The 26,951-nt window shown below is 34.3% G+C and overlaps 4 protein-coding genes and 1 long non-coding RNA gene across 7 annotated transcripts in view; 3 read left to right on the forward strand and 2 right to left on the reverse strand.

Moving 5' to 3' along the window:
• The window catches only part of LOC148168612 (metabotropic glutamate receptor 2-like), a 144,316-nt gene extending 137,429 nt beyond the window's left edge, over positions 1-6,887 (reverse strand). The window contains exon 1 of the mRNA XM_088046796.1: positions 6,719-6,887. The gene's annotated coding sequence lies outside the window, so the exon portion shown is untranslated. The remainder of the gene's footprint in view (positions 1-6,718) is intronic.
• The window catches only part of LOC148168615 (nose resistant to fluoxetine protein 6-like), a 28,525-nt gene extending 14,527 nt beyond the window's left edge, over positions 1-13,998 (forward strand). The window contains exons 2-14 of the mRNA XM_088046797.1: positions 9,883-10,089; positions 10,139-10,299; positions 10,349-10,548; positions 10,607-10,683; positions 10,734-10,933; positions 12,309-12,469; positions 12,518-12,689; positions 12,744-12,934; positions 12,989-13,121; positions 13,173-13,356; positions 13,408-13,550; positions 13,603-13,714; positions 13,761-13,998. Of these exons, the coding sequence (XP_087902923.1) occupies positions 9,891-10,089; positions 10,139-10,299; positions 10,349-10,548; positions 10,607-10,683; positions 10,734-10,933; positions 12,309-12,469; positions 12,518-12,689; positions 12,744-12,934; positions 12,989-13,121; positions 13,173-13,356; positions 13,408-13,550; positions 13,603-13,714; positions 13,761-13,801 (1,974 nt within the window). The 5' untranslated portion in view covers positions 9,883-9,890 and the 3' untranslated portion in view covers positions 13,802-13,998. The remainder of the gene's footprint in view (positions 1-9,882; positions 10,090-10,138; positions 10,300-10,348; positions 10,549-10,606; positions 10,684-10,733; positions 10,934-12,308; positions 12,470-12,517; positions 12,690-12,743; positions 12,935-12,988; positions 13,122-13,172; positions 13,357-13,407; positions 13,551-13,602; positions 13,715-13,760) is intronic.
• A 4,291-nt stretch (positions 13,999-18,289) lies between these two features.
• On the forward strand, positions 18,290-20,823 carry LOC148168618 (nose resistant to fluoxetine protein 6-like). Its single transcript, XM_088046798.1, has 9 exons — positions 18,290-18,480; positions 18,532-18,704; positions 18,755-18,939; positions 18,990-19,066; positions 19,235-19,425; positions 19,473-19,802; positions 19,849-20,178; positions 20,229-20,555; positions 20,602-20,823. The coding sequence occupies exons 1-9, from the start codon at positions 18,306-18,308 to the stop codon at positions 20,749-20,751; spliced, it is 1,938 nt and encodes a 645-aa protein (XP_087902924.1). The 5' UTR covers positions 18,290-18,305; the 3' UTR covers positions 20,752-20,823.
• A 1,481-nt stretch (positions 20,824-22,304) lies between these two features.
• Positions 22,305-23,736, forward strand: LOC148168619 (uncharacterized). Its single transcript, XM_088045235.1, has 2 exons — positions 22,305-23,008; positions 23,068-23,736. Exons 1-2 carry the CDS (start codon positions 22,592-22,594, stop codon positions 23,713-23,715), a joined length of 1,065 nt encoding a protein of 354 aa, XP_087901361.1. The 5' UTR covers positions 22,305-22,591; the 3' UTR covers positions 23,716-23,736.
• LOC148168620 (uncharacterized) lies at positions 23,010-23,885 on the reverse strand. 3 transcript variants are annotated; one of them, XR_015770722.1, is made up of 4 exons: positions 23,735-23,884; positions 23,576-23,675; positions 23,327-23,527; positions 23,010-23,173 (listed from the first exon to the last, which is right to left on the reverse strand). It is a non-coding gene; the product is annotated as an uncharacterized LOC148168620 (long non-coding RNA). The 3 variants fall into 3 exon arrangements; XR_015770721.1 differs by having other exon boundaries at positions 23,327-23,675; positions 23,735-23,885; XR_015770723.1 differs by having other exon boundaries at positions 23,327-23,696; positions 23,735-23,885.
• Positions 23,886-26,951: the final 3,066 nt, after the last annotated feature.

Consider the following 26,951-nt stretch of genomic DNA (forward strand, 5'->3'; position numbering starts at 1 on the left):
TAGCAGTCCAGTTGTAACAAATCTTTCATTATCAACATTCTAATTAGGAAACTTCGGTGAAGTTGACCAACAGATCTTGAATCTACTCATCATGAAACTTGCAAAAGACAATTTGTACAAGAGAAAAAGGGAAAAACTAGTAATTAGACACTATTTTACCAACAAAACTCAAGGAACAGTGCAAACAGTGGATCTTAAAGTGGTCAAGAATGACGAATGTCAGTGAATGTCAAATCATTGACAAATTTCTAAAAAAGGCGGGAAGGCGTAGTTGCACAACCAACTTAAATCGAGATTAATATCCCCAAAAAGACGGAAAATTCTAGAGTATTTCAAGTTGCCATGTTTCATGCCATACAATTCAAATCATCCTATTTACACGCTGGATTTACTATACCTATCATGTTGCAGCTAATTCTTACTTGAATCCAAAATTAAAAACCAAAACAACATTTGTGCTTTTTTAACTAAGATAGAAGCTTTATTATAAACAATCAAACTCTATTTGGATATACTTTTTATAACAATTTTATTGTTCGACATTTTTTACAGTTAATGATATTCTGTATTAAAAAAAAATGTTTTAAACCAAGTTTCTTAAACTTTTAAAAGTACCATTATTTGGCTTTGTAGAAAAATTTCCGATGTTGCAACATTGTAAAGCTTAGTTACGGCGACTGCCTAATGTAAAATTTTATTAGACAGTTGGGCAACATTGCAAGATTTTTCTTCGATAAATATTGTGAAATATTGTAAAAAGGATCTTGCTTTTATTTTTAAAATGCTTTAACTGAAAAGGACAAAATACTTCCACTCATGGGTGCTTTTTTTATCACTGGGTATAAATAATTCGTGCATTCATTTTTATATAACACCTTGTATAGCAAGAGAGAGAAGACACTTTTCTGGCGTTCACTTTATAAGTTCTTTCAATCTTTCGGATCTCGAGAAATAATAACGCTCGTACCAGAAAAGTGTCTTTTCCCTCTTCTTATACAGGGTGTTATGGAAATGAGCGCACAAAATTAAACTGATAACAGAACTCACCATAGGCAACAACTTTTTTACTACAAACAATTCCGAAACGCTTTCGTTTACGAATTAAAAACCAATGAAAATTTGCTGTGAAAACCGTAATCCGCCTATGGATAAAAAGAATAAGCCAGCATAAAAAAGCTTCTGCAAAAAACAGTAAACAAACAGAATTATCTTTTGCGGTAGGTCAGCACCGACGCAAATGACATAAATCCGAATTTTATGTATCAAATTTCTAAATTTCGAGAATTTTTTACCTAATTATAAACTTCATCGTTGTAAACACCATCGTAAATTAATTTGCACTAACCATTAATAATCTCAGAGGCGAACTGATAACCGAAAGGATTTTTGCTCTTAGATTGTAGGCTTAAAAAACGCGATTTCGAAAAATTTTTATTAAAAAACTTGTAAATGGTGAGCTCTCTTACCAGTTTAATTTTGTGTACTCATTTCCATAACACCCTGTATAATAACTATTAGAGCCAATGGTCTTTCAAGTCTATCAATTTATGGGCGCATCAACGCAACAATTAATAATAATCGTCGCACAATTAGTTTTATTGGAGTTTCATGAACCTATTTACTAGGTAAATAAATTTAAAACGTCAATATAAACTATTGAGTAATTATCAGCAATTTATCGGAACCCGTGTTGAGTACGTATCACTTTCAAAGCAAATGCTCGAATCCCCCAAAAATGATAGCAATACGATACTGTTTTCGTTCTGCCTCACTTCGTCATCATGTCGCAAAAAATTGAATAAAAGCTTCTCCCCGTAGCCAATTCGAAACATCCTAAAATCAATTTGTACCAATCAAGTTTACAACATTTCTTTAAAATGTAAATCGAATAGGTTCGATATCGTTATTCAGTTTCCTGTAGACGCAAAACTCCATCGAGTGTAAACGTAAACTAGGACGTAAACAATAAACACGCGGAAAATATAAATCCATCTGTGTTAACGCCACAAGAAGGACTACTTTTCTACTATTGTCGAACTTTCACATCCTTTTCGGGAAGGATAATAGCCTTCTTTCTGCATCTTTTTAAGCCGTTCTCGTCGTAAATTTGATTTCGACGACTCGATTCAAAGTTTGACGTTCCGTATTTGTTGTGCTTTGGAAATTTGCGGTATCATGAGCGCGCTTTCTATTCATCACTGACAGGGTACACAATGGAAAAAGTGCTGCTACTCATCATAATGTGCAACACATACAATGAGTTTATGAGCAAACATAAATATTGATGAAACCGGGGATTCACCAACCAAACTGAATTAATATGCAATAGAGAGGTTTTGAAAAGCTCGGAAGAGAGCCAAGTTGAACAAAATTGCAGAGGACCGATATGTAGAACGTAATTACTTTGCGTTTTAGACGCAAAATGTTAATCAATGACCAACCGAAAGAGCAGCGGAATTAAATAACTCTGACACTGTGTAAGCTCGCGTCCTGCAATCTGTAATTTTTTGTAGTTGCAATTTGTAGCTGTTGTTTCAAATAAACTATAATTTGCAGTCAGTGTTGTAACGACACGTTGGCAATTAATCAAAGTCAATAGCTTTTTGTGATGCTAAATTAGATCATTTATCTCATGGCGGCAAACCGGACACTGCAGATGCAAGGTTAATGGGCAGTAATTAGGGACACGTCAGGTAACATTTTCATTACCGCTGGTAAAGACGACCAGAAGCCTCAACATTTGAATTACTGTCCCTAAATCGTCAGAGACGTTCCCTCAATTATTAAGAAACTGTCGTTACTGAATGTTTAAGTATCTTTAGCTAACAATCGTCTAATTTTTTTTTTCGGTGAACTCTGATGTTTCTTTTCTTTTTACCCAAGAACAATGCGTCCCCACTTCTAATTAGCAAGGAAATGTGCATTCAACAGCGAAGACATTGTGTTCTCACAAAAGTCTAGTGCAGAGCTGAACTTACGACATAAGGCAAATTATTTTTTCTCCATCTACAGCGTGTTTGTTCATAATTTATTTTGTCTTCACAAGATGGATCTGGATTTTCGTGCCACCATGTGTGGTTGTGTTTCCTGTATCAAACAAAGCAGTGGCGCTTTCGTAAATCAAAGGATCTCAAAGCTCAAGAAAGCTTCTTATGGTTGCCAACTAAATCTGTGTGTATCTCTCCTAGATTAATACCGGTAATGGATAACACAGAAGTACGGTCCTGGAGCGACCGATAGTAATAGGCACTTGTGGCGATATTGTCACTGTCGCAACTATACAGCATTTAATTAACTTAATTAATTAGGCATTTCTGCGTGCATATAAGCAACTGAATATTAATAAAAAAAAATTAATATAAAATACGAGCTCAGTCTGCGCTTGCATGTTTCATATCGCGGACAAGTGCCTCCTTTTCAACAGTTGATAAATTACAGACGCTCCGACTTTACTCAAATTGGTAACGCCGCAAAAATTTTATTCACAACCAGTTCTCGCGAGATTAAATCGATTTTTGCATTTTTTAGAAGCCTGTACCACGAAACCCCCAAATGGAGAACTAATTTCGATAAGCAATAAATATTTTAGCGGTTTTTTGCAAGAAAAAAAACATCGACTTTGTGCTTTGAGTCTGGGCGAAAGTACGGAATGGAACTTCATTCATGTGCAAATACACAATGACAGTGAAATGATACTAAAGCCAAGTGAAAAACAAGAATCTGATAATTTATGTCATGATAATGAAACAGTTTTGTTTGAAATGTATTGTAACGACAACTGCACGGAAGCAGAAGTCGTTTCTTGTTTGTCAAAGAACTTCAGAATAAAAAATGCAGCGAATAAAATTGTATTTGCACAGCTATCAGTGCAGAAAATCAGTTTTCGGCTTTGTTCTGCTGAGAATTATTTTCCTGAGGAAGTTGCATTTCAACAAGTTCCCGTTTAAACAAAATGGAAAGAGTCGCTGCCACCACCACAGAGACGACAAACATGTTTTAATTTCGTCTTAATTAGAGAATTGCGCAATTTGATTAACTGGTAAAAACGCGTGATTACAAAGAATTTTGCTTGAAAAACGCTTTCCATGGATCAAACAGAAATTGCTTTCAATCCGACCTCTAGATAACTGTGTTAATAACTCCCCTAATTGAATGTCACGCTGTAGGAGACAATTTCAAAAGTAAAGCATAAAACCTAAATGAATGTTTCATAAAAATTACATTTTGGACTCAATCAAAAAGTGGTCAATTCTGCTCATGAATTGCGTTACATAATACGGGCCATAGTGGATATATTTATGAAATTGATCGCAACTTTTTCAATAAAAGCTTTAATGTAAAATAGAGAAAAAATTAAATTAAATAGCAGCGAAAATGGTAGTGTAGGCTGCATGATCACGTTTTATATGTGCAGTCATTAACTCCAATATGAATTTGCTAATTTCCGAGCGTAGCGGGGCATCAAATTTTTCGCCTTTTCAGTTTTAGCGTTAATATTTTCTAGAGCATAATATCCTATAAATTTCCGGCTGGGAGTCTGCTTAATATGCAGAGAGATAAAATTATTTGTTTTTTATGTGCACACAAAAGTAAAGTAGAAGTTTTCAAAAAATTGCGAGTTTTAGAAATTCCTCTCCATTTGGCGTAATCTTATCGGATTATCGAGATAATTATAAATTCTGCTTTAAAATTCATGAGATGTGCGATATTATGCCATTTTCCGCTGCTAGTTTAAGAACATGTTATTATGTCGTCTGCTTCCGAACTGTGAAATTAAATTTCTCTCCTACATGTAGACAAAAAAACGTATTGTGGATTGCTTCTGTTAAGCTATTTAGTGGAGATAGACACAAAACGTCAAAAATGTGAGTCTACAAAATCTAGTTATGTACAAATTACATACAAAATTTTATACTCGATTGTCGTGAAGACACTTTTTTTACAAAAGAATGAGAGGCGGGTTCAAAGTGTGCCGTTTTAGTCTTATGGTTACAAACTTTGTTTACATTTGAAGTGCAATTAAAAAAAATTAAATCCTGCATTAAATGAAGGAAATAGCTGAAATAGCGTCGAGGAATCTCTTCTTTCTAGCAAGTCCAAAAGTGTGTATGACGAAATTTACAACAAAACTATTTTTTGGCAGTGTAAGTAATTTTTTCAATGATTATTTAGGATCAAATTGTAGCTTAAGGTTAGATCTATTCAAAAATACAAAAAATAATTTCTACCAGTAAGTTTCTCGCGAAAAAGTCATCTGAGAAAAAGTTGTAACAAAATATTTTCACAATTGAGTTTGCGGATGTTGCCGCTTAGACGACGGTTTAATTGTGTTTAATAATTTGACACTGACAAACCGTTTCACTTTATTTAACGGACGCCGACACTAAAGAGCCACTTTATGGCCGCTAAACATTATCATAAAACATCGATTATTATACAATCGGACAGTCTGTAGACGTAAATATGCTAGTAGTAAAAAAAGTAAACATACAGGCTGTTCCAGAACTCGCGCCCCATAGAGTAAAGGAGAGTGCCGACAGCAATACTGATGGCAAATTTCAAAACAAAAATTGATTAAGAAGCTCTGGGACACTCTGTATAATGCACGAGAGAGACGACTTCTCTAGTCCTGGCTTGCTAATTTCCCTCAAACCTTTGGATCTCGGGAAATAAAAAGGTCAGGGAAAGCGTATATAAATTACTACTACGATTTCTGGCCTTCTTTAGTATATCTATAGAGTGGACAGACCAAAAACTAATTTAAAATGTTTAAAAAATTTAGACCACGTAGTAATTTAAAAAAATGTTTAAAGCTTAAAAATTTTAGATCTATAGAGTGGACAAACCATAAAAACTGATTAAAAAAATGTTCTAAGCTTTAAAAAATTTCGTAAATAAACTAATCCAAAAGTATTAGTATAGGTAAGCCATTTTAAAAACTTGTTAAAAAATATAGATAATTACACAAAATTCAAAAGATGCAAATATTCTAATACAAATTTTGCATATTCCGTGAAATCTCCTACATATTCCAAATGCGTTGTATTTCCACCTAGTAAATTGCGTTTACTTTGTGTTCTGAATCTTTACATTATGGCTGGTAATTGGAAACTCAAGGTAACCGGATGATATAGAATTCATGTCATTCTGATTGGTTGATGCAAGGTTAAGGTTGTGATAGATTAAAGTGTCCTTAATTCAGATTGGACGGCAAATTGCTCTATGAAACATGAATGGCTTATTGTTCCCTAAATTCTGCAGTATTAAATCTAACACAAAATAGTGTTAACTTCCACTTGGCGTGGTTTAGCACACTCATAAAGCGAGTAATAATTGTATCATTTTCTCTCTTCATTTTGAACGTCGAAATATCGTCATCTTGAGGAAGCGATATTGTCCCCCCGACACAAAAAAGTTTTATTTACAAAGATAGAGTTACGAAATAATGGAACAGAGAGTGATTTTTCAGACGTTAAAAATTCTCCCTACATTTTTACGAGACATAAACATTAATAAAATTTAGCATAATTAACAGCAAGAGTGTTCGCTTGCTTGATATAAATTAATGAACAAAACCAACACCCTTCAAGTACGCAAATCTAAATTACTAGCGTCAGGTAATTTTATTAATTATCATAACATTTTAAGACGTGTTATTCCGCCCATGTTAGAGTGTTATCTTTCCATTAGCCTACTTTTATGCAAAAGTCAGACTTACATTGTAGTCTCCCAGGCCTGTTCTAAAGTTTTTACCTGTTGCAGTTCCGAAATAATTATGTTCACATTCGCGCCACTCGCACTTAAAACCGATCGGACGAACGAAAAGTTGAACTTCGCGGAGGTGTACCGAAAGCTTGGGCTACTGCAAGCTTTAACACCGGCACGCACACTACAGATGTAGCGTCGCGACGCCAACAGACGCCGGTTGGTACAGCACAGGATTCTGCGCCAAAAGAGGCGGTCCACGAAAGAGTTTTAGCTTCCATTTAAATAAAAAAGTCGAACGGGATGGTTTTAAAGGAAATAAGAAAAAAAAAGTGCCAACAACTCATCGAAACCGTATTGACATCGTCCGATGGCATCTCTTTAAACAAACCCTGAAAAAGATTGTTTATAGATTGCACATCTTTGTCTCGCCTGTCAATTCCCAACAGCGTTCACTCTTTTTCAGTACTTTGAAACCTCACCACTCCCATCACAGCACTTTATCGTTTCGTCCTAAAACGAAAATTTAATAGTTCCATAGGTGACTCCCGAAACATCCCTTGTTTCAATATTAAAGTCTTCATCCTGTGTCCCGTCACAGTTGGGAAGTCCCAGTGGTATACGTAGATGAATATTGAAAAAAGGGTCGATTTTATGACATTATGACGTTCCTTAGAGAATTCTGGAATAATGCCGACTGTTAACTCCAGGCAATAAATTCCTGCTAGGATCCTTGATAAATCCCACTTTTAGTGGTGCCGCAAAAATACGGATCACGAGAGGATTCGATTAAGCAAGTGCCACCTTGCAACTGACAAGTCCTAAGTAAACATATGGGGGCGGTAATGTTTAGTAATGTGTTTGTGTAAGCTAATTCGAGGAGCAAGAAAGTGGAAAGGGATGCGATTTAAGGATTTGAATTAGTTGTGGCAAACCAGGTGATTGTTTCTCGTGTATAATTGCTTTGAAAATGGGAAATCAAGCGACTGATTAAGAAGCTGAGGCAGCTTATTATTACCAAATAAATTCCAACACGTCTCAAACTTTATAAAACAAATCAGTTTCTTCCAGTTTTGTTGTAATCATTTGCTGGACTTAATTAATTAAAAGCGGAAATTTAAATAAAAAAGGGATACACACTATCAAAATTTTGAAAAACTATGCTTTGACGCCTTTGTAAAAGAACGTGTCTAGGAGATTTTCATCTCGGAAAGTGCCATTATTAAGTGGCGACTCGAATATCCCAGAGATACCTTAATTAATTTTAGGAGGATCGTTATTGATTTCGTCTCATCTAACTTAGAATTTCATCAGGAATCTTGCAGCGGTCTCAGATCTGACCTATGTCCACGGGTTGTCGAAATATTTGCCGTAATTAGATGTCTGAAATTTTTGTTTAGCTTTAAAAATATATTTTTTTAAGATTGTGTTTTTTGTACTACAATTTTGCAATTTCGTAGAGTTAATATACGACTCAAAAATAGTAAAGTCTTCAAATTTCATGGCCGTAGCACTAAAATTACAAAAATTACAAATTTTGGGAAAGTATATCTAAAATTTTTGCTACGTTTAAAAAATAAAAATTGTAAAATTATTGTTTTTGGCTCTACAATTTTGTAACTTGGTAGAGTTATTACGCTATGCAAGAGTATTAATTACTTCAAATTTCATAGCTGTTGCTCGAACATTACCAAAATTACGAATTTTTGAGGGAGATTACCTAAAAAATTTTCTTTCGTCTTAAAAATACAAATTTTTAAATTTTGTGATTTTTGTGCTAAAATTTTAAAATTTGGGTGAGTTAATACACGACTAAAAATAGTAAAGTCCCCGAATTTCATAGCTGTAGCACTAATATTACAAAAAGTACGTATTTAGGTAAAGGATATCAGCAATTTTTGCTTCGCCTTAAAATAAAAATTTGTATCTTTTGATCTAGAATTTTGCAATTTGGTATAGTTAATACACGTCTCAAATATAGTAACATTTCCAAATTTCATAGCCGTAACACCAAAATTACTAAAATTACCAACTTTTAGAGAGGATTTTTGAATTTTTTCTTTGCCTTAAAAATACTAATTTTTAAAATTTGTATCTTTTTACCTACTTGCAATTTGGAAGAGTTATTAGTGTTATTACACGACTCAAAAATAATAATTTCCTGAGTCCAACAAACATCATTTGGAAAATCTCTTTGTAAACTGATTAACTTCATTTTTATCATTTTGATCAGAAACGATTTGTTGCCGTAAAATCTGAAGTCTAAAACTCCTACTCAAACAATTACCATTTATTTATTTATTTACTTTAATAAAAATCAGCTCCAGCTTGTACCTGATGATATACGAAATAACAACACAATTCCAAATAAACAATAACCCGCTTTAGGGTGAATTTTTCATTCGACAAGAGAATTCCGAGCTTACATGCCCACCCGTTGCGACAATAAATGGCGCCATTTACCTGATTTAGAAACTCCATTATATTAAATTTAATGGAAGGTCGCTTGTAAATGCGACATAATCTCATAACGTTCTATTGCAATTACTGTACAAATATTATTATGAAAGAGATAAACTTAACAATTTCTTCTATCAAGACTTGTTTTCAAACGTGTTGACCTTTTTCGTACAAAACTGGAATTATCTTCTTATAATTTTCGCGTTTCCGGACCCCAAGACTTCGTTAAGCCTCCGATGATTATAAATTTCAACTAATAACGTGACCCGAAATTCATTCCAAACAATAGCGTTCTTCTTTAAGCTCCTTTTGCTTTCGTTTATTTTTATCAAAGCTTCTTATTAAAGGGCCACTGATATTTAGCTTTTACATTAAGTAATATTGATTTGCAAGTGATTTTAGTGATTTCAAATAAATTCCGAACAGCTGCTGATATAATTCCATATTCCCGGCACAATGTGAGAGTCCTTTTAATGATCCTAAAATTTATTTTTTGCCAGGACGTGATCTCGACATTTGCCAAGTTTTATTGTACGAATCCTAGTAGTTTTATGTAGGTCAAAAATCTCATCAGTGGAAAAACTTGAACGAGGGTTTATTGACGCGAAGTTAATAAAAATTGTTTTATTGGGGATAATTTTATATATTTTTGTTGCGCTGGAAAGGTTCTGAAGATTATTTTTATTTACATTACTCTTTAACTGTTTACTTTTCTAGTCTCAAGAATGCTGCCTCTCTATCTTCTTGGTTGGACTATAATTTTTATTACCAGATGTGCACAGGCCAAACTCTCATACTTTGATCACAATTACATTTCAACAATCAACGAATCCTTACAAAACAAAGACATTTCTAGAGATTGTCTGGATCAATTAGAATCGTACTACAATGGAATCATGGCAATGGAGCAATGGGCATGGAGAAGTAAGATACTTTTCGCCGCGCTTGGTTGTTCTTATTCCTGCTTTCGTAGTGTTGGATGCTCATGGAACTGTACCTTCTGGTGTCTTGTACGGAAATTTATTTGATTTAGGCAACTACGACGAATGCTTAGACATACGAACAGGTAACCTCACTGGAAAATATTGTTTAGGGACGGTACCTAAAGAACTCATTACAGCAGTAATACCCAAAGTAGGTTACTATGGTGTTCTAATAAGAATATAACTTGACTTTATTATAGAAACTTCGGAAAGGAACACCTTTTGAAAATCCGGAAGAGAGTGACCGAAGTTTTCTTGGGGTTCATTCTGGTATTTGCATCCCCAACAAATGTACAGCTAAAGATGCACATCAAGTGTACCCTTTGCAAATATTTTTAGAACAGTTTTGTTATACGAAAGATTCACTGCTGGGGCTTGATAAGGAATCATTTACCACAATGTGAGAATTTAAAAGAAGCATTAAGTACATTTTTATTAGTTCCTGCTTTTTCTTGTAGTATAATTTTGAGTTTCTTCTTATTTTTGGCTTTGATTTCTACTGCTTATGACGTTTACTTACACTATAAAGGCAAAAGTAAGTATTTTTTACCATTTCGAGTTAAAATGTTACTAATAAAATTGCAGAACCTAATAATGAGATCTCCATCGCATTTTCCTATTTTACAAATGGAAGAAAACTATTTACGTTTGCTTCAGATAAAAACTCGGATCAACTACTGTGTTTACATGGTTTGAAAGCAATCAGTATGATGTGGATTGTGGTATCTCATGAATACTTGCGTCTAACTTACGGTCCAATAATTAATTTTACGGAAGTTATCGAGGTACGTAATGAAGTGAAATTCTAAGACCCGATTGCCGAAACGCTGATTAAACAATGGACTACCAAATCTTGAATTAAATTTAGTCATGAAAACTATATTTTGCGTGAAATTCTGCATAAACTGAGCGCCAATAATTTAAGTTAGATTTAAATACGTACATATTTTTTTTAATTTTTTTTTTCTGACTACAACCCAAAAATTCAATTGTTTCTAATTTGATTATTTTATGATGTACGTAAAAAATTCACCCAATTATAGATTTCACGTAAAATTTTGAGTTAAATGAGCACCAATAACTTGAGTTTGCTTCACAATTAAAAGAGATATTGATCAAATTACATTTTCAAAGGGTTTTTTGCGGTCATTTTTAAAAAACTTTTTGGTGCCGAAAATGATTAATATCTCTGAGTTATCTATCTATTAAAAGAGCATCTTGAGATCTATCAATTAACCAAATCTTATATTAGTAGGTCAAATAGTTTACAAATTGTGGTCAAAAAAACAAAAATTAAAAAATTTTTCTCGTTTGAATTATTAGGTTTTTGTTCTGAAAAAAAAACATTGAATTTTAGATACCTGAAAGCGGATTATAGCGAACAAAAACGCGAGAAAAATGCAATTTTTCTGTCTGGCTTAGTTTCGAAGATATGAAGCATTAAACCTTTTGGAAATTAAATTTTACTGCCTGAATTTTTGATCGCTTATAATTCAGTTATTTGTGGACGTAGATTAAAGAATAAAAATGTTTTGGATTATGCGTAAAATTCTACGTAAAACGAAAACGAATAACTTATACTTGCTTCACGAATAAGCGAGATATCGCTGTAAATGTTTTTTTTTCAAAAAAAATTATTATAAATATTTGGTATAGATAACACCGGTTTTTTAACAACAAATGGGAAAAAACGATGGGGCAAACCGCTTGTTTCTATAATGTCATTCCGGAGAAATCGAATATTAAATATCCCAGTGCTCCAAAATTTTTGCCCTCTACCAAAAAATCGAATTTTCAAATGCTTTTAATTCAGTTATTTGTTGACGTACATGAAAAATTCGCATATTTCTGGATTCTGCGTGACATTCTACGTTAAATGAACTCCAGTAGCTTCAGTTGGCATTACACATAAACGAAATATTGACCGAATTAATTTTGAGAGTATTTTCGTTTAATCCAGGATTAAATTGTTTGTGTACTCCAAATTTCGTTTAGTCCTTACTATAACTTAGACCCAAATTTTTGGCACGGATTACATTTATCCCCAAACTAGAAATATTTCTCTGCAGTCGGATTTGACGTATAAGCTTTAATTTTGAACTAAAAATTTAATCTGCGTTTCTGTAATCAAGCTTAATTGAGCTATCTACTGTTCCACAGTTTCCCAAACGCCTCGGTAATATGTTTATCCTGGGAGCCTCAGTGGCAGTTGACACTTTCTTTCTCATCGGAGGCTTAATCACAGTGTACACCTTTCTTAAAGCCACAGATAAAGGTGTAAAATTCAACGTATTTTTCTACTACATTCATAGATACGTTCGGTAATAAGTACGAGTTGATAATACTCCAACTTTCATTTTACATTTTAGTTTAACTCCGGCTTTTGCCATAGTCATTTTAATTCATGCTACTCTTCTGAACCCACTCGCGGATGGTCCTTTGTGGAACGGATTTAACAACTATTTGGTTGAACCTTGTAGAAAGTACTATTGGGCTGCTTTACTGTACATCCAAAATTTTACACACGACGATGAAGCAATCGTAAATAGTGTCTTAATAGAAATTTTTTAGTATTTTACGTAGTTATAATTTTAGTGTGTACCCCAGTCCTGGTACTTGTCCATTGACATGCAACTTTTTATTTTATCACCTTTGGTCTTAATTCCTTTAATACGAAAACCAAAGTGGACACTGGCAATCTTAACGCTTCTCGGCGTTGTTGGAATTATCGTACCATTTCTCGTTGTTTATTATCATGAATTGAGAGCTTCTCTGTACACCGACAAGTAAGCAATCTCACAATACGAAGCAGCACAAGTTCACTACACTATTTTTTGTAGAGGCAGAGAAAACTACCTTTTTTATTACTACGAACAAACTCATTGCAGATTTGCACCGTACGTAATCGGTATGATTTCAGGCTATTTCATTTACAAGGTAAAACAAGGACGCATTCAAATTAGACTGAAACCGGTGAGTACGACTGGATTTTTACTGAATTTACGAACGCTGTCTTTTTTCTAGCTGACCGCATTATTCCTATGGGCATTGTGTCTCGGCGGTGGCTTAGCCTGTGTTTATGCAGGACACGATGTAGTGGCGTTCAAATACGATAAATGGGCCAGTTCCTTCTATCTTAGTCTGAACAGCTCCGCCTGGTCTATCGCCATTAGTGGTTTAATTTTTTTATGTGTGTCTGGTTACGGAGGTGAGATGTCTCACATTTCTATGTAAATCACGATTATCTCCAAACTTTCAGGACCAATTGATGTGTTCTTATCGGCGCCACTCTTTCAGTTTTTGTCGAAGATTTCCTATGCGATATATCTGGTGCATTACGAGCTCATTCTTCTTAGATTGTTGTCCCTTAGAACTCAGTATATGATGGGACATTTCACTGCGGTAATAATAAAAAAAAATAAAACGAGAATTTGTTGCAATATTTTATTTTTAGCTCTTTTACTTTTGGGGCGACTTTATGTTTAGTGCACTACTAGCTTTGCTGTTATGTTTGACGTTTGAATCTCCCATGATCACCATCGAGAAGTTATTGTTTAACACGACAGGTGAAGACGTAACACCTCCGTATTTTAACTTAATATTTTATTTCAGACTCTTCAAAACGCAAGAAGAAATCTACTTTAAACGTGTAATCTTCTAAACACACTTTTTATACTTTATATACACTTCCGACGCAACCTCATAAAATTCTTCCGGCGAATTAATTAAATGTTTAAAAAATTCAAGCCGAGGTTTTTCATATTTTAACCGTCTCCCCGAAAGTGAGGATTAAAAAAGATCAGACGCGCGCTTGTTTAAAATTGCTGAATTAATTGGACTTTTCTATGGGTCAATTTGTCGGAGCGCAATTTAAAAGACTTGTCTTGTCGATAATACAAAATAAATATTATGTGGAAATGAAAAAATGTTTATTTATGAGTGTTGTTTCTTTATTTTTTGTAAAATGTGGAAAACAGGTCGTACGTGACACCGACGTGCTTTAAAAGTTCACACGTAGTTTTAAGATTAGCCTGGATGCGGCTTTGGCACTTAACTGGCTAATCGTCAATCGTTGTGGGCCTTTCAGTTTGATACCAGAAAAAGCTCAGACTGTGTTATGAAAATCTGAAAGAAACGTGACAACTGAGACAATTTTCTTTAAAGAGCCGTACGCATATTTCGCATATTTTTATAGCGAGTTGCTTGGTATTTGTTGATTTATTAAGACGTCTCAGACTCAATGTATGAATTTAATATCATGATGAACCAGAAAAATAAAATTCTAATCAAAATAGCCAGCATTTTCAAGGTTTGTTGTCAGAACTAAAATATTATAAAATTTCAACTCGGCACGATCCAGCAATTCGTTTTCGCAGAAGTTGCGTGATTCTTTCGTTCTGTTTTCATTTACTTTTATTAAAGTTCTATTAAAAACCCTCGATGTTTAACTTCCTCCTTTAGTAGTATTGATTCGGTAATAATTCCACAGATATCATCCCGAATTGGGACAGCTGCTGAAATATTTAAGATCGGTAATTCCTGAGAAATGTGTCTTTTTAATGATCCTGAATTTTTTATCGGAACGAGATGTCAATATGAGCTGTAGTCAATTTTTAGTCAACTAATCAAAGATGCAAAATATTCTTAGAATTAATTGGTGTTTTTTTATTACCATTACAATATAGAGTTTTAAACAGCAGCACTATCAAAAGATGCAACAGGTTAGTTTAACGCAGTTCTCATAAAACTTCACTTGTAAATATTAATTTAAGAAGAATTTATGGCGTCTTTAGAGTAAAATGCAAATAACTATAAAAAATTACATTAAAACCGCAAACTATTTTACAAGAATCTTCATTGCGTTTAATTAATTTCAAATAACACACTGAATATTGAGCTTATTCTTGACTCGAGCCAGCATTTCTTGCTATGGAATGTGAGCAGAACTAAATTACTTAAAATTGTAAAAGTAAATTTATAATTAAATTAAACCCTCTTTTCAGCTACTCACTTTACTCGTCTCGCCGGTGGTTAAGTTTGCGTTGATATAGGACACAATGCTTTTCGAACAAACGGTGTCTCATTGTTCTTATACATAATCCTTTTTGGTCGTTAGCCATTAGTGGTGTGATTTTTTTACGTGTCTGTGATTACAGAGGTAAGATAACTAAAGCTGTTTCTATGCAAATGACGGTTACTTAACACTTTGCAGGACCAGTTAATATTTTCTTGTCTGTGCTATTATTTCATTTGCTCTCCAAAATTCGGATGCGCTATAGCTTCAAGAGACAACAAAAAATCTTATTTAAAGACCTAAGAGTGTAAACAGAGGGTTAATAAAGCTCCGTTTTTTGTAATACATGGCATACAGCTTTGAGGGCAAACTCGTGCAATTCTCTTTCACTGGATTTAATAAATTTTGAAAAAGATTCAAGCTGTGTTTATGTTTAAGCTTATTTGTTTACACTGAAAAAGTCTCAAATATTATATTTTGGTACGATTTATTATTTAAATAATTTTTTTTTCGCTCTCAAAAATATTTCAATAAATTGTTTTGTCAAATACTTTATAGCGAGCAAACAGAGTAAATTTAAACAAACATACATTAATTACATATCAAATAATTTGTAGAATAGCTTCCTTCCAAATCATTTATTGATTTAAAATATTTATTTACATATTATAATTGTTAACTATTAGTATACCTACATGGAGTTCTATTGTTAAATTAATATCAGACTCTTGATCTCCTAGTTTTCCGTGTTCTTGTATTCCGCTTCTCCAGTTTGCAGGTTTTGAGTTTCAATTCTCAGGTTCTTAGCTTTCGAGCACTTCTTGTGGCGCGAACTTAACATCTGACTCGCTTTCCGCGGATTTTGAGATGCATCCGGTTCATTGCATCTTGAGTTCAAATCCCGTGCGAGTTTCTCCACCACCTATATCATTAAACGAATTAGTATCCTTTCCTAGAACCCCTGTGACAAATTGCTTTGTGCCTCAAAATCTTTCTAATTTAAGAGTCGTTTTACAAGACGTAAGATTTTATATTGAAAATTTGAATTTTGAGAAAGACAAAAACAATGAGAGACAAAAATGGCGCAAACCACCCTCTGACAACAACCTAAAATTTTAATCACTACTAATTCAGTTATTTGTTGACGTACCTGAAACATTCGCACAGTTTTGGATTCTGCGTGAAATTCTGCGTTAGATGAGTAAAAACAACTTGAGTTTGCTTCACAAATAAACAAAATATTAACCGAAATAGATTTTCAAAAAATCTTTTTTAGGGTCATTTTTACAGCGATTTTGTGGATCTAAAACGACGTTAAATATATTTAAATTTACATCAATCGAAAGGGCAGCTTGAGATCTATAAACTTGCTAAATTTCATATCGGTAGATCAAATAGTTTACGAGAAGCAGTAAGAAACAAAAATTTAAATTTTTTAATTGTTTGAGTCAAATTTTTTTTCTACAAAAAATCGACAATCGTATTATGAATTATTATTGGAACAAATTATAAGCAACACAAGCGCGAGAAAAACGATGACAAAGACCGCATCCTTCTATCTGTTAGTTTTGGAGATACTGAGAATTAAAAATTTTGGAACTGAAAATTTACTATTGAAACTTTAATCGCTTCTAATTCAGTTATTTGTAAACGTGCGCTAATAAATTAACATATTATGTGTCGGTTACTGCGTGAAATTCTGCGTAAAATGAGCATGAATTATTCAAGTTTGGTCTGCAAATAAGCGAGATATCGACCGAATTAAATTTACCCACATAATAAAAATCCACCGAAAAAGAGGTACATTGTAAATTAAAAAGAAAGAAAAAGAGTGAGCAAAACCTAGTGATTTTTCTAACGTTGTCAGAAACAATAAAATCAAGATGAGTTGGTATGAACTGTACTATCAAATTAAAGACAAATCATGAAACTAAACGAAGTTTTAAATTAGTACGCAATTAAAATTTAGGACCTCTTGCAAAATTTGTTTTCATTCAAACACTTAAAAAATTAGAACGCAATTGATATAATAAGATATGATACTCTTGTTGCAAAAATAAATGAAAAACATACAGCTGCGTGCTACAAAAATACGATAATGGCAATAATAGATAGTATTGTTGTTTAATTGGACTTGGTCAAATTTTCTTTTAGAACTGAAATCTTTACTTGTTATTGATATACCTAAGTGGTAAAAATTTGTTTGGTTTCATTATCGACATTTTTTTAATAAATTTTGTATCTTTCTATTTTTTGAGTGTTATTTGCCGATACCAATTTCACATCACTTCACAAACGACCTGCATCACTGTCTCAAGAAAATTCTAGATATTCGTCAATCTCAAAATGCTATAAACAACATATCAATATTTTATTTAATCTATAAACGTACTTCACATGTTTCACCTCCGGATGTATAATAGAAAAATAAGTATTTCCTGAAAAATCTCGTTAAAAATTGTCACATTTCTTATTCTCGGAAGATAATACAAGCTAAATAACAACTCCTCCACTTCACCGAAATTCTTATTAGATTAGAAATGACTTATTTCATATCTTCCAAATTTTAACCGACAGCTCCGTCCCTGATATTTCACATTTTCGATTCCAGTCGACAGAATAATGCTGTAATTAAGCCATCGACTTGCCAATAATGGATAGTCATACACAATGAAGGCTTTCTAATATGAAAACACCGTAAGAGCCACACTATCAATCTCGGCGAACAATAAAGCGTATTTCCGCTAAGAAGATGCGGAACTCGATAAAAGGATACTAAACCAAAGTGGAGGAAAATCGAAAAGGGTTACTCACTTTGGCAAGCGCAACAAATGTGCTCTAAACATTTCAAGTCTTTTCATAACAATAATTGAATAACTTTGAATAATTTTGAATAATTCGTCAAAGCTGGCCTGAACTTTCTAGGGTTTTACTCTGCGTTTGTGTACTTAAAAGTGTACTTAAATCTGATTAGAAACTAAGTGGTCGGCGATGACTAAATTAGAGCGAAATTGCGGCACCTTTAGAACAAGTGTGATAGTTTCGGCGTAATCTTTCGCACTGATTTCTTTCATTATCAATTTTATATAAATACGAAAATAAGTTCTATTTACACTTCATAAGATAAACGAGACTTGACCAAAATGGAGCTAAAATTAGTGTTTTTCTGTGCGATTTTCTTCCTTCACAGTGTCGATTGTCAAGTTTCGCTCAACGACATTTTGGCAAATGTTACCCTTGAAGCGAGACAAAAATTATCTTCACAGTGCTTGGAGGATTGGAATCACTACAATATTTTGACTTTAACGTACTGGATGAGTGAGTATTTTACCAACACTGAAGATCCAATAATTTGAATCTTCTTACCAGTGGTCGACTCCAGTTCGCGAATTCCTTCTGGTATAGCCAAAGGAAACCTCATACCCATGGGAAACTACGACGAATGCTTGGAAATAGCAGAAGTTGATACGAAGTTTTGTCAAGCTTCTTTCAATATAAATCTACCTGACACTTTCGGTCTTGCGCCTCCACTTAAAAGAATTGTAAGTGCAACCAAACTTTACAGATCTTAATACTAACACAATTAATTCAGAATACAGAACTTGTTGGAGTCGAAGGATCTGCAAGTATCAGCGTGGGATTTTACTACTGTGTCTTTAAGTCTTGCAGTGCTGAAGATTTAAATATAATTTTTCCCGATTTTGTCAAATTCGAAGACTCTCAGTGTTTGTCGAAGGATTCAGGACCGAGTTTAGACGCTCTCGCCATAGTATCAATGTAACTTCTAGAAAAGTGTTAATTACGATTATTTAATGTGATGATTTCAGTGTTACCTTTGCTCTGATTGGATTAGTCACAGTGATTTCTACAATCTACGATATTTACGCTCAGTACAAACAGACAAGTAAGTCCGGTATTTCAATAAATTTTATCTATATTTAACACAATACTTGATGAATCAAAAGATAAGCGAATAGCCAATTTTTCTTATCTCTTGTGATCAGTTCTGGATTCAATTTGTTTCGTAATCGTACAATACTAAAATCAATAAAATTAATACAAGCAATTGCAGCGCCGTTCCATTCAACCGCAATCGCATTTTCTCTGTACACCAATGGAAAAAAACTCTTCCATTTAGGGAACTCGCAACAGTTGCAATGCTTAAATGGTCTGAAATCCATCAGCATGTTGTGGGTGGTCCTCGGCCACGTCTACATGGCCTATGTCTTTGTTCCCTTGGATAACTACGCTGATGTCTATAAAGTAAGTCTAATTAAAATGAGTTGACCGCGGTACTAACAAAATTCCAGTGGATCGACTCCACGTACAGTCAGTACATCTCCGGAGCCACAGTTTCAGTGGATACCTTCTTCGTCGTCGGAGGATTCCTTACCATTTACACATTCCAAGCAACAATGGACAAAGGAGTCAAATTCAACGTCCCTCTGTACTATTTTCACCGGTATTTACGACTAACTCCAGCTCTAGGTGCAATGGTACTAGCCCACGCCGGACTCTTCAATTATTTCGGGTCCGGACCTGTATGGGACAGAACCAACACGTTTCTTACCCAAGCCTGCAAGCAAAATTGGTGGTCTGCTTTACTGTATGTTCAGAATTACGCCAATCCGAACGGAAGTGTAAGTTTGTCTCTTGATGTAACCACGTTCTAACTAGTTCTTTTAGTGTGTTCCTCAAAGTTGGTACCTGTCAGTGGACATGCAGCTCTTCCTTATTTCGCCAGTTTTACTGGTTGTAATGAGACAATGGCCACTTTGGGGGTACATTTCTCTGTCTGTGACGTCATTATTATCAATCGTAGCGAGTTTCCTTCTTGGCTGGTTCTTTAAACTTGGCGGCCAAATGACGGCGAATCTTAGTGGAAATCTGAGTGACTACATGACGTACTACTACATGCCAACTCACACGAGGATGGCGCCGTATTTGTTTGGTATCATGTTGGGGTACTACGTTTATACCTTGAAGACGAACAAAAAGATGCCCAATATTAACAAAGTAAAACTAAATTTTTTTTTGGGATGGAATCTGACTGAAGATACTTTTAGTTTTTGGTTGTCTTGACTTGGATTCTTTCTCTTGCCGTCATGGCTGCATGTCTCTACGCCGGCCACACTCTTCAAACTTTCGATTATGACCGATTGGCCAACTCCTTTTTTATCGCACTGATGAGGCCAGCTTGGGCTCTTGGGATCTGCTGGATCGTCTTCGCTTGCAGCATGGGCTATGGAGGCCCTGTCAATCAGTTTCTCTCATTACCGATTTTCCAGATTTTGTCGAGGCTGTGCTACAGCATCTACTTGGTGCACTATTCGTTCATTTTTATGACGAATTTTAGCACGAGATCTCCTCTTCATTTCAGTGATTATCAAGCGGTAAGAAGAAATATTTTTGTAATAAAAAATTATCGTTGTTTTGCAGTTCCATAAATTCTGTGGGGATTTTCTTTTTTCGGTGGTAATCGCAGTGTTTTGGAGTCTTATTTTCGAATCTCCGATTATTGTTTTGGAGAGGGCGCTTCTAGGAAAAACGGTGGACTCGAGGAAAGGAAATAAATCCTCCATGGTTTAGAATTTAAGACTGATACTATTTAATTTATTTATTTGTTTATTTATTTATTTATTTATTTATTTATTTATTTTGTTACACACTATTTGAATTTATATCTTACATTTTTATACGAGATTTAAACTATTTTTTGAGATTATATTCTTATCTATTGCATAAAACCGAACGTAGAAAGAGTAAGAAAATTACATTGACGAAACGATTCCTACGTCACACAAGCTTAGGAAAAGGGAAGTAATCTATCTATCGCGGATTTCACAGATAAACCTTAGAAATCCGATATGTTCGGATATTGAGATATTGATCCTGACAGTCTAATGCACACGTCATTTGTTGTTGACTTTTAGCGAGACGATTGTTAGAGTTGGAGTTCTTTCAGTCTATCTTTGAAATGCACAAAATAATAAGAAATTTGAAGTGGAAAACTTGGGATGGAGATAATTTGACATACAATTCGAATTAAACTAAAAGTGAAAATCCTCGGGCTCCTAAATTGGAACTTTGCCACAAGTCTTCAACTCGTTTTTTCTTTCTCCCCGCACCCCGGCAAACCCTAAAATATCGTACAATTACATAATCTAATCGAACAACTAAATCACCATAAACTTCCGGCTATTTTTTTTCGTGGAAAGTTGCCAGATTCGTAAACAAATTCAAAGTGTAAATAACTTCATAGGACTACTTAATTTCCGCGTAAACTGAGGATTTTTTTCTTCGATTTGGTTCGTTGTGAAGTCGATAACCCCATGATAAAAAACTGTTCTCCTCAACGGAAATAAGCTGCTTTAGTCGTCGCCGGGTGTAATATAAACGAATCAAATCTCCGCTGTTGAAAATTTCAATTTGAAGGAGTTCGTGCTATTGACTGTGTTCCTTGGAACTTAATCTGTTTGCTGTTTATATTATGGCTGAGTTCTGAACACACATCAAAATTGGCGACTCAGAGTTGTGCCTCGCGGCTTGTTAAGGAGTTTGCACTTGGTTTTGTAAGAAGTCTTTTTGGTAGGTGCAAAACACCGATCAGATTTCAAAAGGGAAGTCGCTGTAATTAATTATGTAATTAGGCTTACAACCGGTTTATGGCAGGATGAGTTTCTGTTGAAATGAGGTTTCCTACAAGCCAGCAAATAAGTTCACTAAAGCATAAATTAACAAGAGGTGCTAAATTTAATTCATTTTAATATAATTTCTATGGAGAGTTACCGTAAAGAAATTCTTATCACAAAATATTACCCAAAGAATTTGACAGAAAGATTGGATCATATTTTATCGTAATGTGTGGGGAGAAAACGTTCTTTCATCGGTTTCAATTTTACGTTCTAAAAAATGTTGAGCATATTCTCATGCACAGCGTTTTAAAAGTTTTAACAGGGGCGTTTGCCTCTCTTCAAGTTTCAGCAAATAATTTTAGATAGATAGAACAAGCAAGAAGTTTAAACTAAAGTTTCGCGCACAAAAAGTGGTAATTTTCCCCGTTTCCTCCCCCGGTGTAGCTTCGAAAACCTAATACTCTTTCAATAAAGTCTAGAAAGTGATTAACCTACAAATTGCAATAGTATTTTACATGATTAGTGCGGGAATACAATTTTTGCAGATAAGTGCGACTCTTTCAACACGAGTGCGCCCCGCGCACGAGTGAAGGAATGTCGCACGAATCAGGCAAAATTATTCCCGCACGTCTCTTGTATAACATTTTTTGCACGAAGTTTGTAACAAATTTTCGCCATCATATATAGTTCGCATTTATTGGTATAAAAAATCAAGTCGCTGAAGTTTCCAGTTGACAGTTGTCAATTCTGTCAAGCAAAAAGTTCAAAAATAAAGATTTGTATTGATTTGTACCATGTCTTCGGAAGAAGAGTTTGAATTCGAGTGTACACCACCCGAAGTGAAAAGTGCGGCAACTGCTGCAATAAACAATTTATTGCCGACAAAATCACGCCCCAGATATGAGAGTACGTTTTCTCAGTTTGTCAAATGGTGCGAAGATAAAAAGATCAAAAATTACTCTGAAAACGTCTTGGTGGCCTATTTTGAAGAAATAGGTTCTACTAAAAAAACATTGTGGCCAATTTATAGCATGATACGATCTTGCTTGAATATTAAGAAGAATATAGATATCTCGAAATATCCAAAATTGCTTGCCCTTCTTAAAAGGAAAACGGAACAACACATTCCAAAAAAGTCACAAATACTTGAAGGAGAACATATTACAAAATTTTTGACAGAGGCCCCTAACAAAGAATATTTTTTGATGAAAGTGAGTGGTTTGTCTTTATTTAGAAATTTACATTCAAAAATTTAACATTTATATTTTAGACGATTTTGATTATGGGAATTTCTGGAGCCTGCCGCCGAGAAGAAATTTGTAAGATGATGATTGGTGATGTTATCTTTAAAGATGACATAATTTTGGTTTCTATTCCTGAAACAAAAACTAAGGTTAAACGGGAATTTGCCATAACCAAAAGGGAATGGGTCGAAATAATAAAGCAATTTGTGAAATTAAGACTACAAGTTGTGACTGACAACAGGAGACTATTTCTAACTTATCGTGCAGGAAAATGTATAAATTTACCTATTGGTATAAACACCATTGGGAAAATTCCATCATTGATCGCCAAATATCTTGAACTTCCAAACCCTCATCAATATACTGGCCATTGTTTTCGTAGGAGCAGTGCTACTTTATTAGCAAACAAGGGGCTTGACTTTCTAGCCGTTAAAAGACATGGTGGTTGGAAATCTTCCGCAGTAGCGGAGGGATATATCCAAGATTCTTTAAAAAATAAAATAGAAGTAGCAGACACTTTGACAGACACGGAACCTGTAAGATCCAATTCCAACAATTCGTACAATATTAGTAACGCCGTGAGAACTGAAAACACTGCTGGAGTTTCTGGTGTGTCGTTTGCTTCGTGCAGCAACTGCACATTCAACATAAACATCTATAATAATAAAAATTAAAAGTACTGAGTATACTTACTTGATGACCAACATCGATTACTTGAGTATTTGTAAAATAAAACGTTTCACAAAAGCTTAATTTTATTAATCGTTAAAATCATAAAACTTGTTAATGTTATTTTGAGGTTATGTTTTTACAAAAGAGCAACAATGATTAAGTTGCTAATAGATGGCGCTGATGAACTTTTTCTCAAAAAATATTAATTTTCTTGTAATTTGTTAACTTATTTAAATAAATATTAATGGAAGAGGATCCCAATGCGTGTTTCTTTAAATTTGTAGTAACCGATATTTTCTATATGGCTTCTATGGCAAAATTTTTGCGTGCATGTTCCCGCACTAGTGCTCGAAAGCCTTAGTTACCGGTGATGGTTGCTATGCGCGAAATCGTTGTTCCTGATCTATGAGTGAAAAAATGCAATTTTAAACACCTAATCAGAAGCCATCTGTTAATACCGCGCTAAGAAACTTTTGGACTTAATTAATACAAATGGCCGAGTTTTGTAAATTATTTTTTTATGAACTCATCTGACGTAAAGACTGGAACTTTTTATAAAAGACGCGTGGGACGAATAAGCCGGCAATTTGGTTTCTAAAATATGAAGGATTTTAGAGCAAAAGTGTTTCATCAATGTTTCAATTACGAGCATAAAAAATTAATTTCGACTAAACAATAAAATTGCAAGGAATGTCGGAGATTGAAATACCGAAAACAGTCTCGGAATTAATTTAGAAATATGCATTGTAATTTCATAAATCGTTCGGCCGATTTTTCCCCGTCGATTTAAACACGACAAAACACTTTACGATTAATTTTAATTAAATACATCAAGCCGGAAATTTCAACATCTCAAGCTTGTCATAAACAATAAACCTTTCCCATTATTAATATCCATTATTCCGCTCAAACAACCTTCCTTCGGACAAGAATATTAAAAAAAGCTAAACAGAAAATCGTACTTTTTCGTACGCAGCAATAAATTTTCGGACTGTTAGTCAAAATACATATTTATCTCAGTTTTCGCATCGTACATCATTTAAGAGTGCGTGTTGTCGATCGGATCTGGACTTTGTTTATTTCATTGAAGACGGGAAGTTCTTAATAGGAAGATTTATAGCGAAACAATTCCGGTTCTGGGGCGGAAATCCGTGTTCTCGTTTTGGACAAAATACGAGGACGGTGGTCGATGTAGGACATCGATGCAAGTACACGTGTTCTGGAATTGGAATTTGTTGGCAACATTGTAAAGTCAGCGAACGAATAATATCAATAGATGATAAAAATTTGTTGTTGGAGAATTTATGACGCAGAGATACAGAAAATCGGAAAGTATGGCGAACTTTGAGGTTTAATTTTTGTTTCTGTAAAAAGGGCGCATCCACCATTTTAGCACAGTTTTTAACTCAACAGAATCTACTGAGTTAAAAATGAGCTTTTCTTGCAACTTTGGAAAGGAAAGTTGTAGTAAAAAGTGCGTCCATTTATTTTGATTAGTTTTAGCCATCAACTTAATTACGTGATCCCTATGCAAATTAATGAGTTTCTTTCTGGCGAAGCTCAAAACTCAAACTTTCGAAGAATCTTAGTGCAAGGATCCAGAAAATGATGTTTTAGTAAGACGTTCACAATTTGCAACGGCACTTGAAAAAGTTTATTTGTCCGTTGCTTGAGTGCTCTCAATTACACTATTCAAGTTTCAGTTTAGTTCCGGAAGTTTTACATCCACCGAAATCGACGCTTAAAAAGCTTCTAAAGGTCTACATTACCGTACCTCAACAAATCACAGGAATTTTTAGCACCCATTAGTATGTGGTCGTAAATCCCGATACCTTATCGTAAATTCCCCTAAAAATTACCCTCAATTGTTGTTATCATCCCTGAAAACAAAGCGAAAACAGTAATTTTGCCTCATTTTATCAGTCCCTAAATTACAAATGCAGATAGGACCCGAAACATTGCTTTGTGCAAAAGTTGCGAACTGACCGATCGGTTAATGACATTACGTTACAGCTCCTCGAATTAAGTTGGCAACAATAAAACACGACATGGGCAACAGTTGTGTCCTAGTGGGTACTTAAATCAGCAGAAAGTTGGGAGGTGTACCGAATCCTCATCTAATGGTTTATAGTTTTCCCGACCTGACTCTCATAAATAATGCAAACATTGCTTCCGTATGCAAAACGCGCACATTCAATGACCCACTTTTTCATTTTATTGTGCGAGAGGCTGATTGCATGTACTTTGTTATTGTGATTTAACGTAAAACCAACGACTGTTATTAATTATCATGCATAATTAACCAATTATTGCGGTATTTAAGAACTCGCGATAAATTCCAACTGACACTTCATAAGTCAAGCAAATTGCAACCCGAGGAATGAAACTGAAAAAAAAATTATTAACATTAATTAAATATTTTTGACTTTCCCATGCAACATTCACAACTTTTACAAGTTACTCACAACTTTTGTAATTTAAAACGTCCAAAAGCTCTGAAAATGAGGTGATTCCGACGCATCCGAAACAATGCATTTTTTAGCTTCGATTGTAAGAAACTTTGTAACGAATGTCACAGCAAAGTTACAATGGTGAATTATGCATTCGTTATATTCCTGCGAATAACACGACGTCGCTTTTCATTCGCGCCGCCACTGAACCGCCGTCATTAATAATGCACCGCGCAGTTCTTGCCTCTTTAAAAATTAACTCGCAACAATACAAAACACGGAGCAGAATTAAGCCATTCTTTGCATTATTATGGAAAGTTGCTTTCGTTGGCGTATAACGGATTTATCTCTGCAAATTCCAGGAGATCACATACCGTCAGGGCCGTATTAGATCTAGAAGAGTGAACTCTTATAGTAAAAGATTTAAAGGCGTGTTTGTTTTTAGATGAAACTAGTTAGTGCCGGCCCTGCGAGATTTTCTTATGGGCTAATGTAAACAATGTGATGGTTACATCAGAAACGAGATTCTGAACTAATATGACCTTAAAATATCAATTGGAAATTTCCTTAATGTAGGTTTCAATTTTTTAATGAAGCTTCAGGAAATAACACGTTCAGGGCCGATGAAATATTAAACAAATAAACAAATGAGTTCCTCTAATTTAGTCTCTTTTTGTTGCGTATAATATTTTTTGTAGAATATTAAATTGGAAATTGAGAAGCAACTAAATTCGGAAAAGTTTTCAGATTTATTGGTATTGAGTCGGCTTACGAATGACAAAGCTGTA

The sequence above is a fragment of the Gnatocerus cornutus genome, chromosome 9 (assembly GCF_029298725.1).
Source record: "Gnatocerus cornutus isolate USDA-ARS CGAHR chromosome 9, icGnaCorn1.1, whole genome shotgun sequence".
NCBI lineage: Eukaryota > Metazoa > Arthropoda > Insecta > Coleoptera > Tenebrionidae > Gnatocerus > Gnatocerus cornutus.

What these genes read in the sequence shown, in the direction of transcription:
- LOC148168618 (XM_088046798.1), top strand. Translation starts at nt 18,306, where the DNA reads ATGGAGCTAAAATTAGTGTTTTTCTGTGCGATTTTCTTCCTTCACAGT. An exon ending in CGCCTCCACTTAAAAGAATT is followed by an intron (nt 18,705 to 18,754) that starts GTAAGTGCAACC and finishes CAATTAATTCAG; the next exon opens with AATACAGAACTTGTTGGAGT. An exon ending in CGCTCAGTACAAACAGACAA is followed by an intron (nt 19,067 to 19,234) that starts GTAAGTCCGGTA and finishes AAGCAATTGCAG; the next exon opens with CGCCGTTCCATTCAACCGCA.
- LOC148168619 (XM_088045235.1), top strand. Translation starts at nt 22,592, where the DNA reads ATGTCTTCGGAAGAAGAGTTTGAATTCGAGTGTACACCACCCGAAGTG. An exon ending in AAGAATATTTTTTGATGAAA is followed by an intron (nt 23,009 to 23,067) that starts GTGAGTGGTTTG and finishes TTTATATTTTAG; the next exon opens with ACGATTTTGATTATGGGAAT.